The sequence below is a fragment of the Pleurodeles waltl genome, chromosome 3_1, assembly GCF_031143425.1.
Source record: "Pleurodeles waltl isolate 20211129_DDA chromosome 3_1, aPleWal1.hap1.20221129, whole genome shotgun sequence".
Lineage (NCBI taxonomy): Eukaryota > Metazoa > Chordata > Amphibia > Caudata > Salamandridae > Pleurodeles > Pleurodeles waltl.
The window spans coordinates 9,393,174-9,408,812 of NC_090440.1; the positions used below are offsets into that span (position 1 = coordinate 9,393,174).

The window sequence follows — 15,639 nt, forward strand, 5'->3', positions numbered from 1 at the left end:
ACATGGTAATGTAAGCTTGTGTTTTTCGTAGTTTCTCTTAACGAACACGATAGCATGACAAGGAAGCGCATATTTAGTGTTTTTCAGCCTTGGGAGAGACAACCTTGAAAACCTGGCCACATTTCGACGCTTGTTTCTCCCAACCTACAGTAGCCAGCATGTTTTGAATATTATAAAAGGTGTCCCTGGGCAGCAGTGAGGGGGAATTTTCAGAAACTTCAGTCAGGAGTGGACGTCAACTGCCTGACCTGTCCCGTGACGGTGGAAAATCTCTTTCTCGCAGTTGAACAGGGGTCATCAACTTGCTGGCATAAGAAAGATGACGAGCAGTGATAGGCCCTACGGTGATGAATTTTGACTTTGTTCTTTGCTTGGCAGTTATGCTACAATATAATCACATATATTTGCTGTGTACATTGAAATTGAGAATCACTTTGATATATTTTGCTTTCATTGCTGTGACTAATTTTAAATGTGTGTTTCTGCACCAGAAACCAGGCAAACGTAGGGGGTAACCATGTCAAAAGAGGCACTTTCCTACATTATCCCCCACCAAACGGAAGAGGATGAAGCTAACCATTCCCAGGGTAGTCTTCATCTTCTAAGTGGAAGAACCCGGAAAGGCCATCTGCATTGGCATGGTCAGACCCACTTCTGTGCTCCACTGTAAAGTCTATTCCCTACAGGGAGGTGGACCACCTCAACAGTTTGGGGTTTTCACCTTTCATTTGCATGAGCCATCTGAGTGACCTGTGATCGGTTTAAACTAGGAGGTGAGAACCAAACAAGTATGGACTCAGCTTCTTCAGGAAACAAACCACAGTGAAGGCTTCCCTCTCAATGGTGCTTCAATGCTGCTCTCAGAAGTTAACCTCCTGCTAATGAAAGCAACAGGTTGGTCATGGCCATCATCAGTGATTTGGGCAGGACTGCTCGCTCCTATCCCATGTTCAGAGGCATCTGTCTGCACAATGAACTGCTTTGAGTAATCTGGAGCTTTTACAACAAATGCAGAGCACATTGCTTCTTTCAGGGTGTCAAAGGCTTGTTGACAGCTGACTGCCCAGTTTACCTTTTTGGGCATCTTTTTGGATGAGTTTTGTGAAGGGGGCCATAATGGTGCCATAACCCTTCACAAATCTTCTGTAATACTCAGTGAAACCAAGGAATGCCATGACTTGGTCTGGGTTGTTGGAGCTTCCCAGTCCAGAATAGTCTGGATCTTAGGTTGGAGTGGTTTCATTTTGCCTTCACCAATAAGGTGTCCCAAGTATACAACCTATTCCTGCCCTATCTAGTATTTGCTTGCTTTGATAGCGAGGCCTGCCTTTTTCAGAGCCTCAAGGACCTTTCTGAAGTGGATCAGGTGATCCTGCCAGGTAGAGCTGAAAACAGCAATGTCATTAAGATATGCTGCACTACAGTCTTCTAATCCAGCAAGGACTTTGTTCATCAGTCCCAGGAAAGTGGCAGGGGCATTCTCCAGACCAAAGGGCATAACAGTGAACTGATAATTCTGCTCCTGGAGTCAGACCTACCTGCCAGTACCTTGATGTGAGATCAAAAGTACTCAGATATTTGGCTGCTCCAAAACTGTCAATGAGTTCATCTGCTATTGGAATTGGGTGGGCAGGTGTATTGGTCACTGTACTAAGACCCCTATAGTCCACACACAACCTCATCTCTTTCTTTCTGCCTTAGGAACGAGGCTTGGGGACTAGCACAAAGGGGGTGGCCCAGGAGCTCTCAGTGCTCGATGACTCCCAATTCTTGCACTTTGCTGACCTCAGCTTTAATGCTCTCCTTGACATGGTCAGAAAACTGATGTAAGACTTACTTGCAAACAGCCTGCTGTTGGTCAGAGAGGGTGTCTGCAAAGAGCTCCTTCAACTAAACAGTCCATTGGATTACTAGAGAGGAGATCAAGGAGAGGCTCACTCTCAGTTTCCTGTCACTCATCTGTCACGATGAGCAAGGTCACTTCAGCTATGTCACGGTAGGGATTTTAGGCGGTTAACATGGATCAGCCTCTTGGGGTTCCTGCAAGTGTTAAAGTCCACCAGATAGGTGACTTCCCCTTTTCTCTCTAGGTTGGTGTAGGGTCCACTAAACATGTCTTGGAGGGCCCTAGGGACCACAGGCTTCGACACCTGTACCTTCTTCCCTGGTTGGTAAATACCTAGTGCCGCTATTTGAACAAACCAGAGCTTCTGGAGCTCCTGGCTAGCCTCAAGATTTTTTATTGCTGTTTTTATGTACTTGGCCATCCTGGAACGAAGGCCAAGCACATAATCCACTATGTCCTGCATAGGTTCTCTGAGAGGGCTCGCCCATCCCTCCTTAACAAGATTAAGTGGTGCCTAACAGGATGCCCAAACAAAAGTTCAAATGGGGAAAACACACTCCCTTCTGTGGAAATTCCCTGTAGGCAAAAAGAAGACAAGGAAGCAGGAAATCCCATCTCCTGAGTTTTTCAGGGAGCCCATCAATCATGCCTTTGAGATCTTTTTAAATCTCTCAACAAGGCCATTGCACTGGGGATGATATGGGGTTGTGAACTTATAGGTCACACCACACTCAGCCCACATGTGCTACAGGTAGCCAAACATGAAGTTGGTACTTCTAGCTGGCACCACCTCCTTAGGAAAGCCCACTCTGGTAAAGATGCCAAGGAGGGCCCTAGCTACTGCAGGGGCAGTAGAAGCGCTTAGGGAATTACTTTAGGATACCTGGTGGCATGATCCACTACCACTAGTATAAATCTATTCCCCGATGCTGTTGGAGGGTCAAGAGGGCCAACAACGCCAACCCCTACCCTTTCAAAGTGAACCCCAACCACTTAGAAATGGAATTAAGGAGGCTTTTGGATGTCCACCTGCCTTGCCACTAACTTGACAGGTGACATAGATGTTACAAAACTCCTTTACTTTCTGGGACATGCCTGGCCAGTATAAGTGATTGACCCACAGACTCCATGTTTTTGTCTGGCCAAGATGCCCAGCTAAGGGGATGTCATGGGCCAATGTTGGGGGAAACTCTCTGCACTGCTGAGGCACTACCAACCTCCTGGCGGCACCATTTTTAAGGTCTCTGGCTTCAGTATACAAGAGTCCCTCCCCCCAATGGATCCTTTGGGTACCATTAACATCACGTTTGCTGTGCAGCAGCCTGCTACCTCAGGCCTTCAAGTGGGACAGGTTTGTTATCCCTGGCTCAGATCTTTTCTAGAGCGTCTCCCTGGTCCTAGGAGCTCTGCCATGCAAGGCCCAAGCTCCTGAGGCTCAGTTCCCTCTGGGCTGTTAATTCTTCTCCATGAAGAGAGAGATCCTGCTCTGTGAACGAGCTGGTCCCCTGGTCTTCCTGCCTTTTTTCTTAGTAAGACAGGCCATTAGTCCGGGCTCCAGCTCTACTTTTTCACCCTGTGCTTTGTTCTGTGGTCTTGACGCACACCCACTCAGGGATACCCAGAATAGCTGCATGGGTCTTTCTTTCTACCTCAGCCCAGGCTGAGGACTCCAGATCATTCCTTAGCAGATATTGGACAGGTACAGCACGGAATACCACCACCTTCTTTCAGCCAGTAATTCCTCCCCATTCTTAGGACACCATAGCTACGGGATGGACCTTAGTCTGATTGTCATCATTGGGGACAGTATATGTCTCTCCAGGAGGGTACTGGTCTGAGGACACCAGTTGCTCAGTCACCATGGTGACACTGAAATCAGTGTCTCTCAGTGCTTTAACTTGAATCCCATTTGCATGAGGCTGTTGTCTGTACTTCTCCACACCACTGGGCCAGAAAGCCAATGCAGCTACATCTACACCACCCTCTGAGACTAGTTGCCTCAGTAGGCTCATTGACATGGTCAGGGACTACTTGGAATACCAAATGGATACTTACCACTGCAGGTACTGCAGGTGCACTAGAGGCATTCTTTTTGTTAGGACAGTTAAGATAGCCAGTTTGGTGCCCATTGGTTTTTTTACAAGTGTGGGACCAAGCCTTTCTGGAATCCCAACTTTTCCCCTTGTACCCACCTGTGGGCTGGGAAGAGTCTTGGAGCCCACCCTCCTGTGCAGGTGTTTGGGGGCCTTTACAAGACTCTGTTTTTGTCCATGTTTCAGTTACCCTCTTCATTGTGGGGGATTTTTGGACTCCTTCTTGTGGTCCACCCCACCAGTGGAAGATTTGGTCACCTTTGCTTTGACCCATTGGCCTGCCTTCTTCCCCAATTCTTGATGAGAAAGTGGACCTAGGTCTACCTGGTACTGGTGAAACGTTTCCTGAACACAATTACTCAAAAGATGCTCTTCTGTTACTAAATGATACAGCCCGCCGTAATCCTGCACATTGTTACCTTTTAGCCAGCCACCTAGTGTAGTGTTCTCACTGAGAAGTCCAGAAATTCAACCCAGGACTGACTTTAGGTTTTTCGAGACTTTCTGAATTTGATTTTGTATTCCTCAGGAGTCAACCGAAATCCCTCAATGAGGATAAGAGCTTGCATATTACTCCTTCAGTGCAAGGAGTCTATCCCTACACTTTGCCAAGAACAGTTCCCAAAGGAGAGTTCCCCAGTGCTCTTAAGTCTTCTGAAAACACAGGTCCTCGCATAGGCTGTGAACCATTTGGTGATGTCATCACCCTCCTCATATTTGCGGACAATTCTTTTGGGGATTTTATGGTCAAAGCGCTCTACTCTGTCCCTAGTTATAATATTGCTGCGGCCATTGATGGGTGCTAAACCCTTTTCTTTTCTTTCCCTCCCTATTTCTAGGATCCTTTCCTCCAGGGCAATTCTCCTAGACAGTTGCTCTAAAAGCATCTCCTGTTCAGAGAGTCTATCTCTGGATTTGAGGGGGATATTGATCCACCTCTTTCTGCCTTTCATAAGTTATCAGATCAGTGGCCTCATCGAAAGGAGCAGCCAGGTCACACTCTGCCAGAAACTCCTGGAGTTGTGCAATAGTAGAGTGGGAACCTGTTTTGATCCGTTTTGTTTTACAAAGGGCCATCAGATCTTTGTGTGAAAGCTGAATGTAGGGGGGAGGTTGACCACCAACACCCTCTCCTCTGAGGGACTCATTTTACTAAGGTTGGAACCTTTTTGAATCAGAAAATGAAAACCCTAACACACGTTTTGTAGTCCTAATTACAGTAAGTTTTTTTAAACACTGTTAAACTACAAGGACCTAACCAGGCCCCTAACAATTACTTTTAGTAATTTGGAAAAATACCCAATTCAAAAAATACAATCTATGTAAAGGCAACTGTAGGAAAGTGCCCTTGATGGCATGGTTAACCCCCCATGTTTTGCCTGATATTGATGCCAGCTTTGAAACAGTGTGCTGGGATCCTGCTAAACAGGCCTCAGCACCAGTGTTCCTTCCCAAAACCTGTTCCATTGTGTCCACAATTGGCACACCATAGCACACAGTGAAGTCCCTTGTAAAAGGTACGCATGGTACCAAGGGGACTGTGGCCAAGGAAGGTCCCCAAGGGTTGCAGCATGTATTATGTCACCCTGGGGGACCCCTCACTAAGCACATGCACACTGCCACTGCAGCTTGTGTGTGCTGGTGGGGAGAAAAAGGCAAAGTCGACATGGCACTCCCCTCAGAGTACCATGCACACAAACCACTGACTGTGGCATAGGTAAGTCACCCCTCTAGCAGGCTTTACAGCCCTAAGGCAGGGTTCACTATACTACAGGTGAGGGCATAAGTGCATGAGCACTGTGCCCCTACAGTGTCTTATTCTATTCTTAGACTTTGTAAGTGCTGTGTGGCCATGCTGAGTATATGGCCTGGGAGTTTGTCATTACGAACTCCAAGACTCCATAATGGCTTCTCTGAATACTGGGAAGTTTGTTATCAAACATCTCAGAACAATAAATCCACGCCGATGCCAGTGTTGGATTTATTGAACAATAAAACAGATGCCCCTTGTATTTTACCCAATCCTTTAGTGCAGGACTGACTGGCCTGTGCCAGCCTGCCACTAACAGACGTGTTTCTGAAAACATGGGTGAGAGTCTTTGTGCCCTCTGAGACCAGAAACAAAGCCTGTACTGGGTGGAGATGCTTCACACCTCCCCCTGCAGGAACTGTAACACCTGGCAGTGAGCCTCAAAGGCTCAGGCCTCTATTACAGTACCCCAGGGCACTCCAGCTAGTGAAAGGCCCGCCCCGCAGACAAAGCCCCACTTTTGGCGGCAAGTTTGACGGGAAACTTAGGAAAAACAAGGAAGAGTGACCACCTCAGCTGGGACCAACCCTAAGGTGTCCAGAACTGAGGTGAACCCCCTCCCCTCCTTAAAAAAAACCTCCATCTTAATTGGAGAAAAAGGACCAACAGGGTTAGGTTTGTGTCCCCCTGGGGGTCCAGAGACCTCTGAGAAGCCTTCAGAGGGCTGCCTGCATCACAGAGGACCAAGAACTCCCATGGACAGCGGCCCTGTCCAAGAAGAAACAATCTCAGGACTCCAGACCGCCCTGGATCTGCTAATCCTGAAACCTGAAAACTGTACTAACTTTTTATCTCCCACCCCACCAAGTAACTGTTCTGAAAATTGCAGTGTCAACTTTTAAAACAGATTGCCATTTATTCAAAATCTATATAACTTGCAAATTCTAATCAAAGGGGTTTTGAAACATATGAGGAATACTTATCTATTAATGTACTTACCTGCAACTTGAATATTGTGTCTCTATAAAAGAATTAACAAAACAACTTTTTGCTATATAAAAACCACTGGCCTGGACTTAAGTCATTGAGTGTGTGCTTCTTCTATTGTCTCTGTGTGTACAACAAATGCTTTGCACTACCCTCTGATAAGCTTAACTGCTCGACCGCACTACCACAAAGAGCATTAATATTATCTACTTTAGCCTCTGTTAAGCCTCTGGGGAATCCCAGGACTCCGTGCACACTATCTCACTTTGATATAGTATACGCAGAGCCCGCTTCCTACAGCAACTTTTGGATTTATTAGTGTATTCACCTATTGACCAAGTGGTATCAGCAAATGCAACGCCCAAATGTTGAAAAGGGCATGGTGAGATCCACAACCTGGCCTAATGCTGGCAACGGCGCAGGGACCAAATGGCTTTCATATTTTCTGAAAGTATATCTGTTGGCATTACCCGACCCTGCCTCTCAAGGCTGGAACAGAGCGTGCCTGCAGCTGGAACATTTGCAATCAACTAAGCTGGGCGACTTCGAACCAGGTTGATGGTTTGTTTCTATAAGGTACATGGTGGACAGCGTGACTTCCCTCGATATATTTCTCTACTACAAATTACAAGCCACCTCAAAGAAACACACAAGTCCACATTTTCATGCTTTAAATATGATATGGGGACGCTCCTTCTAAAAAAACCTCATCTCCCGCCAGTATCACAGGATGCAGAGCAGCACAGCGTTGAGCTTAGCAAGGGGCCACTCTTGATGTTTGGCTGCGCGCCCCGGTGAGCTTACCAAGGAGCCACTTCCACTGTTTGTCTTTGCACCCCGGTAAACATTCCAAGGAGCCATTCCTGCGGTCTTGCTGCGCACCTCGGTCAACATACCTAGGAGCCACTCCCGCTGTCTTGCTGCGCACCCCGGTAAACATACCAAGGGGCCACTCCCACGGTCTTGCTGCGCACCCCGGTAAACATACCAAGGGGCCACTCCCTCTGTCTTGCTGCGCACCCCGGTAAACATACTAAGGAGCCACTCCTGCTGTCCTGCTGCGCGCCCCGGTGAGCTTACCAAGGGGCCACTTCCACTGTCTGTCTTTGCACCCCGGTAAACATACCAAGGAGCCACTCCCACTGTCCTGCTGCGCGCCCCGGTGAGCTTACCAAGGAGCCACTTCCACTGTTTGTCTTTGCACCCCGGTAAACATTCCAAGGAGCCACTCCTGCGGTCTTGCTGCGCACCTCGGTAAACATACCTAGGAGCCACTCACACTGTCCTGCTGCGCACCCCGGTAAACATACCAAGGAGCCACTCCCGCTGTCTAGCTGCGCACCCTGGTAAACATACCAAGGGGCCACTCCCACTGTCCTGCTGCGCACCCCGGTAAACATACCAAGGAGCCACTCCTGCGCTCTTGCTGCGCACCCCGGTAAACATACCAAGGAGCCACTCCTGCGCTCTTGCTGCGCACCCCGGTGAGCTTACCAAGGGGCCACTTCCACGGTTTGTCTTTGCACCCTGGTAAACATACCAAGGGGCCACTTCCACTGTCTGTCTTTGCACCCCGGTAAACATTCCAAGGAGCCACTCCTGCGGTCTTGCTGCGCACCTCGGTCAACATACCTAGGAGCCGCTCCCGCTGTCTTGCTGCGCACCCCGGTAAACATACCAAGGGGCCACTCCCACTGTCTTGCTGCGCACCCCGGTAAACATACTAAGGAGCCACTCCTGCTGTCCTGCTGCGCGCCCCGGTGAGCTTACCAAGGGGCCACTTCCACTGTCTGTCTTTGCACCCCGGTAAACATACCTAGGAGCCACTCCCACTGTCCTGCTGCGCGCCCCGGTGAGCTTACCAAGGAGCCACTTCCACTGTTTGTCTTTGCACCCCGGTAAACATTCCAAGGAGCCACTCCTGCGGTCTTGCTGCGCACCTCGGTAAACATACCTAGGAGCCACTCACACTGTCCTGCTGCGCACCCCGGTCAACATACCTAGGGGCCACTTCCACTGTTTGTCTTTGCACCCTGGTAAACATACCAAGGAGCCACTCCCACTGTCCTGCTGCGCACCCCGGTAAACATACCAAGGAGCCACTCCCACTGTCCTGCTGCGCACCTCGGTCAACATACCTAGGAGTCACCCCTGCTGTCTTGCTGCGCACCCCAGTAAACATACCAAGGGGCCACTCCCACTGTCTTGCTGGGGACCCCGGTAAACATACCTAGGAGCCACTCCCGCTGTCTTGCTGCGGACCCCGGTAAACATACCTAGGAGCCACTCCTGCGGTCTTGCTGCGCACCCCGGTAAACATACCAAGGAGCCACTCCCACTGTCCTGCTGCGCACCTCGGTCAACATACCTAGGAGTCACCCCTGCTGTCTTGCTGCGCACCCCAGTAAACATACCAAGGGGCCACTCCCACTGTCTTGCTGGGGACCCCGGTAAACATACCTAGGAGCCACTCCCGCTGTCTTGCTGCGGACCCCGGTAAACATACCTAGGAGCCACTCCTGCGGTCTTGCTGCGCACCCCGGTAAACATACCAAGGGGCCACTCCCACTGTCTTGCTGCGGACCCCGGTAAACATACCTAGGAGCCACTCCCGCTGTCTTGCTGCGCACCCCGGTCAACATACCTAGGAGCCACTCCCACTGTCCTGCTGCGCACCCCGGTAAACATACTAAGGGGCCACTCCCACTGTCTTGCTGCCCACCCCGGTAAACATACCTAGGAGCCACTCCCGCTGTCTTGCTGCGCACCCCGGTCAACATACCTAGGAGCCACTCCCACTGTCCTGCTGCGCACCCCGGTAAACATACTAAGGGGCCACTCCCACTGTCTTGCTGCCCACCCCGGTAAACATACCTAGGAGCCACTCCCGCTGTCTTGCTGCGCACCCCGGTCAACATACCTAGGAGCCACTCCCACTGTCCTGCTGCGCACCCCGGTAAACATACCTAGGAGCCACTCCCGCTGTCTTGCTGCGCACCCCGGTCAACATACCTAGGAGCCACTCCCACTGTCCTGCTGCGCACCCCGGTAAACATACTAAGGGGCCACTCCCACTGTCTTGCTGCCCACCCCGGTAAACATACCTAGGAGCCACTCCCGCTGTCTTGCTGCGCACCCCCAGTCAACATACCTAGGAGCCACTCCCACTGTCCTGCTGCGCACCCCGGTAAAAATACTAAGGGGCCACTCCCACTGTCTTGCTGCCCACCCCGGTAAACATACTAAGGAGCCACTCCTGCTGTCCTGCTGCGCGCCCCGGTGAGCTTACCAAGGGGCCACTTCCACTGTCTGTCTTTGCACCCCGGTAAACATACCAAGGAGCCACTCCCACTGTCCTGCTGCGCGCCCCGGTGAGCTTACCAAGGAGCCACTTCCACTGTTTGTCTTTGCACCCCGGTAAACATTCCAAGGAGCCACTCCTGCGGTCTTGCTGCGCACCTCGGTAAACATACCTAGGAGCCACTCACACTGTCCTGCTGCGCACCCCGGTAAACATACCAAGGAGCCACTCCCGCTGTCTAGCTGCGCACCCTGGTAAACATACCAAGGGGCCACTCCCACTGTCCTGCTGCGCACCCCGGTAAACATACCAAGGAGCCACTCCTGCGCTCTTGCTGCGCACCCCGGTAAACATACCAAGGAGCCACTCCTGCGCTCTTGCTGCGCACCCCGGTGAGCTTACCAAGGGGCCACTTCCACGGTTTGTCTTTGCACCCTGGTAAACATACCAAGGGGCCACTTCCACTGTCTGTCTTTGCACCCCGGTAAACATTCCAAGGAGCCACTCCTGCGGTCTTGCTGCGCACCCTGGTCAACATACCTAGGAGCCGCTCCCGCTGTCTTGCTGCGCACCCCGGTAAACATACCAAGGGGCCACTCCCACTGTCTTGCTGCGCACCCCGGTAAACATACCAAGGGGCCACTCCCTCTGTCTTGATGCGCACCCCGGTAAACATACTAAGGAGCCACTCCTGCTGTCCTGCTGCGCGCCCCGGTGAGCTTACCAAGGGGCCACTTCCACTGTCTGTCTTTGCACCCCGGTAAACATACCAAGGAGCCACTCCCACTGTCCTGCTGCGCGCCCCGGTAAACATACCAAGGAGCCACTTCCACTGTTTGTCTTTGCACCCCGGTAAACATACCTAGGAGCCACTCCCGCTGTCTCGCTGCCCACCCCGGTAAACATACCTAGGAGCCACTCCCGCTGTCTTGCTGCGCACCCCGGTCAACATACCTAGGAGCCACTCCCACTGTCCTGCTGCGCACCCCGGTAAACATACCTAGGAGCCACTCCTGCTGTCTTGCTGCGCACCCCGGTCAACATACCTAGGAGCCACTCCCACTGTCCTGCTGCGCACCCCGGTAAACATACTAAGGGGCCACTCCCACTGTCTTGCTGCCCACCCCGGTAAACATACCTAGGAGCCACTCCCGCTGTCTTGCTGCGCACCCCCAGTCAACATACCTAGGAGCCACTCCCACTGTCCTGCTGCGCACCCCGGTAAACATACCTAGGAGCCACTTCCGCTGTCTTGCTGCGCACCCCAGTCAACATACCTAGGAGCCACTCCCACTGTCCTGCTGCGCACCCCGGTAAACATACCAAGGGGCCACTCCCACTGTCTTGCTGCGCACCCCGGTAAACATACCAAGGGGCCACTCCCACTGTCCTGCTGCGCACCCCGGTAAACATACCAAGGGGCCACTCCCACTGTCCTGCTGCGCACCCCGGTAAAGATACCAAGGGGCCACTCCCACTGTCTTGCTGCGGACCCCGGTAAACATACCTAGGAGCCACTCCCGCTGTCTTGCTGCAGACCCCGGTAAACATACCTAGGAGCCACTTCCACTGTTTGTCTATGCATCCCGGTAAACATACCAAGGAGCCACTCCCGCTGTCCTGCTGCGCACCTCGGTCAACATACCTAGGAGTCACCCCTGCTGTCTTGCTGCGCACCCCGGTAAACATACTAAGGGGCCACTCCCACTGTCTTGCTGCCCACCCCGGTAAACATACGTAGGAGCCACTCCCGCTGTCTTGCTGCGCACCCCGGTCAACATACCTAGGAGCCACTCCCACTGTCCTGCTGCGCACCCCGGTAAACATACTAAGGGGCCACTCCCACTGTCTTGCTGCCCACCCCGGTAAACATACCTAGGAGCCACTCCCGCTGTCTTGCTGCGCACCCCGGTCAACATACCTAGGAGCCACTCCCACTGTCCTGCTGCGCACCCCGGTAAACATACCTAGGAGCCACTCCCGCTGTCTTGCTGCGCACCCCGGTCAACAAAACTAGGAGCCACTCCCACTGTCCTGCTGCGCATCCCGGTAAACATACTAAGGGGCCACTCCCACTGTCTTGCTGCCCACCCCGGTAAACATACCTAGGAGCCACTCCCGCTGTCTTGCTGCGCACCCCGGTCAACATACCTAGGAGCCACTCCCACTGTCCTGCTGCGCACCCCGGTAAACATACCAAGGGGCCACTCCCACTGTCTTGCTGCGCACCCCGGTAAACATACCTAGGAGCCACTCCCGCTGTCTTGCTGCGGACCCCGGTAAACATACCTAGGAGCCACTCCGGCGGTCTTGCTGCGCACCCCTGTAAACATACCAAGGGACCACTCCCACTGTCTTGCTGCGGACCCCGGTAAACATACCTAGGAGCCACTCCCGCTGTCTTGCTGCGCACCCTGGTCAACATACCTAGGAGCCACTCCCACTGTCCTGCTGCGCACCCCGGTAAACATACTAAGGGGCCACTCCCACTGTCTTGCTGCCCACCCCGGTAAACATAACAAGGGGCCACCCCCACTGTCTTGCTGCCCACCCCGGTAAACATACCAAGGGGCCACTCCCACTGTCCTGCTGCGCACCCCGGTAAACATAACAAGGGGCCACTCCCACTGTCTTGCTGTGCACCCCGGTAAACATACCAAGGGGCCACTCCCACTGTCTTGCTGCGCACCCCGGTAAACATACCAAGGAGCCACGCCTGCGCGCCCCGGTGAGCTTAACAAGGGGCCACTTCCACTGTCTGTCTGTGCACCCAGGTAAACATATCAAGGGGTCACTCCCACTGTCTGTCTGTGCACCCCGGTAAACATACTAAGGAACCACTCCTGCAGTCTTGCTGCACAACCGGGTTAAACATACCAAGGAGCCACTCCCGCTGTCTGGCTGCACACCCGGTGAGCATACCAAGGAGCCACTCCCGCTGTCTGGCTGCGCACCCCGGTGAGCATACCACGGGCCACTCCCGCAGTATGGCTGCTTTGGCTCCCTCACCTACGGAGAAGCAATGGCGCTTCTGCTGTACCCAAACCGGTATGTTATACCCCGATATAGATGCCAATTTATTCACTCGACTTTCCTAAATCAAATGCATCACGCTCCGGTGTCCCTACACAAGATGGGCTTAAGGGAGAGTTTGGACAGGAAGGTGCTGATTTTCTACACCAAGCATGGTAAAGCCCGGGGATAGCCAATTTTAGGACCTCCATGTTTCTCACCATTGCTAGAACATTACATATTGCCTTTCCAGGCTACGTTAAGGACATCCCTGCTGGAGTGCAGACTCACAACCATGATGCTCGTACTTGCTAAGTGCAGAGGCCACTTGCTGGGGACCATGACACCCTCTCCCCCCCTCCGAATTAAAGACTGGTTCCGTCATGTTACATATGGTCACCAACAACTTCACACATTTTAGGAACCAACCCTGATTCAGCTGCGACATAAGGCTATCTGGAAGCCATTTGCCATCCAAGGGGAGGGGGGCGTGAGTTTAGGGCTAGATGTCCCAGCTAGCATGCAGGAAAGTCATGTGGCCACTTGCGAGCTCCGCTACAGTGAACCCAGAGGCAGGATAGCAGGGAGGGCACAGCTAATCTATCACTGTGTGGATTAAAGTTGATATGCTAGGGTCTCTACTATCACAAACCGTTGTGGGAGTGCTGGCGGGAAGGAGAAGAAATGTTTACATTTCAGGACTCCTCACTTAAAAACTTCTGATTCTGTGGGGGATTGTTGTTGAGTGGTCTAACATTGATGACTTGTGTAAATTGGTATTTTCAAAACTCAATGAAAGTACAAGAAGTGTGATGCTGCTTTGCTTCTTCCCTCCAATTCCTTTACCCTGTCTGAGAGTCAACGTGGTTCACAGTGACCTAAATCTTTTCAACCCATGACGCAAGCGAGGGACAACTAATGGCTACTACTACTCTTCAGAGCCACCAGCAATACTCAGCCCGCACAGCGCGTGAGCCCAGAGCAAGCACTCATCCAGCCAATGTGTATCTTTGTCACGTTCTTTGTCTCCAGGCAGCAATGAACGGTGCTGATGGCCTTGGCTCGCACTTCGGAGTTTTCCCCTATATACGAAAGGCTATCTAAAACCTCGCCTTTACCGTCTCTCTACTTATCTGTCTGTCGGTCTCTCTCTTATCAGTTATGTTGCTGAACATGTTCTTGGATGTGTGCCACAAGATATCAGACAACAATCACAGAGATCTACAACAAGCAACCGCTCCACGGTGCAAGGGACTGTGCAAGGAAACGCTAAACGGGGCAGAAACGCTGCAGCTACAACCTCTCCGAGTTTGATGTAGGAGATGGATTATCTAGCGTTTATGTACGTGGATGCACAGAAGGCAAAACGCCTTGGTCATGCTGCTATGTCTCAGCAGGCTGGTCCAAGAAGGTACCGTATCTGAAAACATATTATTGGGAAGTGTGGTGTGAGGGCTGGAGGGGAGCGTTTTATTATTTCAGTCCATTGCACTGTCAACATGCACACAGTACCTGAAGGCTAGAAAGAGATGAAACTGAGAAAGAGGTAGGAGTTTGCGGCATTCATTTGATAAAAGGTTCAGAGCACAGCAGGGCAGTCCTCACCTGGTTTAATGCTTTGCTGTCGCGCGGCGGCTCGCTCCATGCTGTCCTTCACACAGTAGTAGAGCTCTCGGCACTTTGGGAACACAAGAGAAGGAACAATCTGTTGGTAAGTGACTCATAACAGCTCTAAAGTCGGGCTCTGCCCCACAGTGGGGTACGCTTTCAAAACCATCTGTCACGTCTTTCCATCATCCTACCTCCCTTACACTGGCCGTGACTGGAGTATCAAGTTCTTCTAATGACAAAACTCACCAAACCACACAAGGAAAATCAACTAATCACGCATTGCACACAGCAATAACACGCCATTCCCATGCAGGCCCAGCTCCTGCCTCTTGCTCATACTTGCGGCAAGATGTACAAAGCATTTCTGAGGGAGCAAACGGGCCGACTCGCAGAATCTGGCCGTTTGAGGCTACAAAAATGCCTTTTGGTCTGTACCAAGCCCAAATTGTAATTCGGTAACTTGTTACCGAATTTGGGTTTTGCAAATCAGTATTTGGAAGGGGCATGCCGAGAGCGTGCCTTCCTAATAAGAATCTCAAAGGCATGCACAAATGTTTTGCAACTGAAACGAGGTCAGAAAACATTCCCAATTTACCGCCAACTGAAAGTCTGTGCGACCCAATACGTAGATGGGAAGCGGTCCTCAAGGGATCCCTTCTCCTTAGAGAAAGATTGAGAGCAGGCAGTGGTCCCAGGAACCACTGCCTGCTCTTAAAAAGAAGAAACTTCCAAGTTTCATTTTTTTCTAGAGCTGCTAACCCCAGCAGGCCGCCATCCCTGTGATAGCTGGGATTCCTAATGGGTTGCAAATTGCTATCTACCTCATTAATATTCATGAGATAGATCTAATTGCGACCCTCTATGAATTGCTAATGAAACAGAAAAGGATTTCCAAGATCAGAAATACCGATTTCTTAATTAAGGCTTCCAACACTAAACATGCCTCAGATAATGAGTATTCATACCTCGGACTCAAGAAATACCTTGCTGGTCGCATAGTTTGCATGAACATGGGATTTGTACGGTGTGCACCTAGATA

The 15,639-nt window shown here is 51.5% G+C and overlaps 1 protein-coding gene across 14 annotated transcripts in view; it reads right to left on the reverse strand.

The window, feature by feature from the left end:
* MADD (MAP kinase activating death domain) overlaps nt 1-15,639 on the reverse strand; it is a 639,440-nt gene that overhangs the window by 220,743 nt on the left and 403,058 nt on the right. For all 14 annotated transcript variants that reach the window (XM_069221634.1, XM_069221639.1, XM_069221632.1 and 11 more), the window contains one exon: nt 14,595-14,667. In XM_069221634.1, the coding sequence (XP_069077735.1) occupies nt 14,595-14,667 (73 nt within the window). The remainder of the gene's footprint in view (nt 1-14,594; nt 14,668-15,639) is intronic.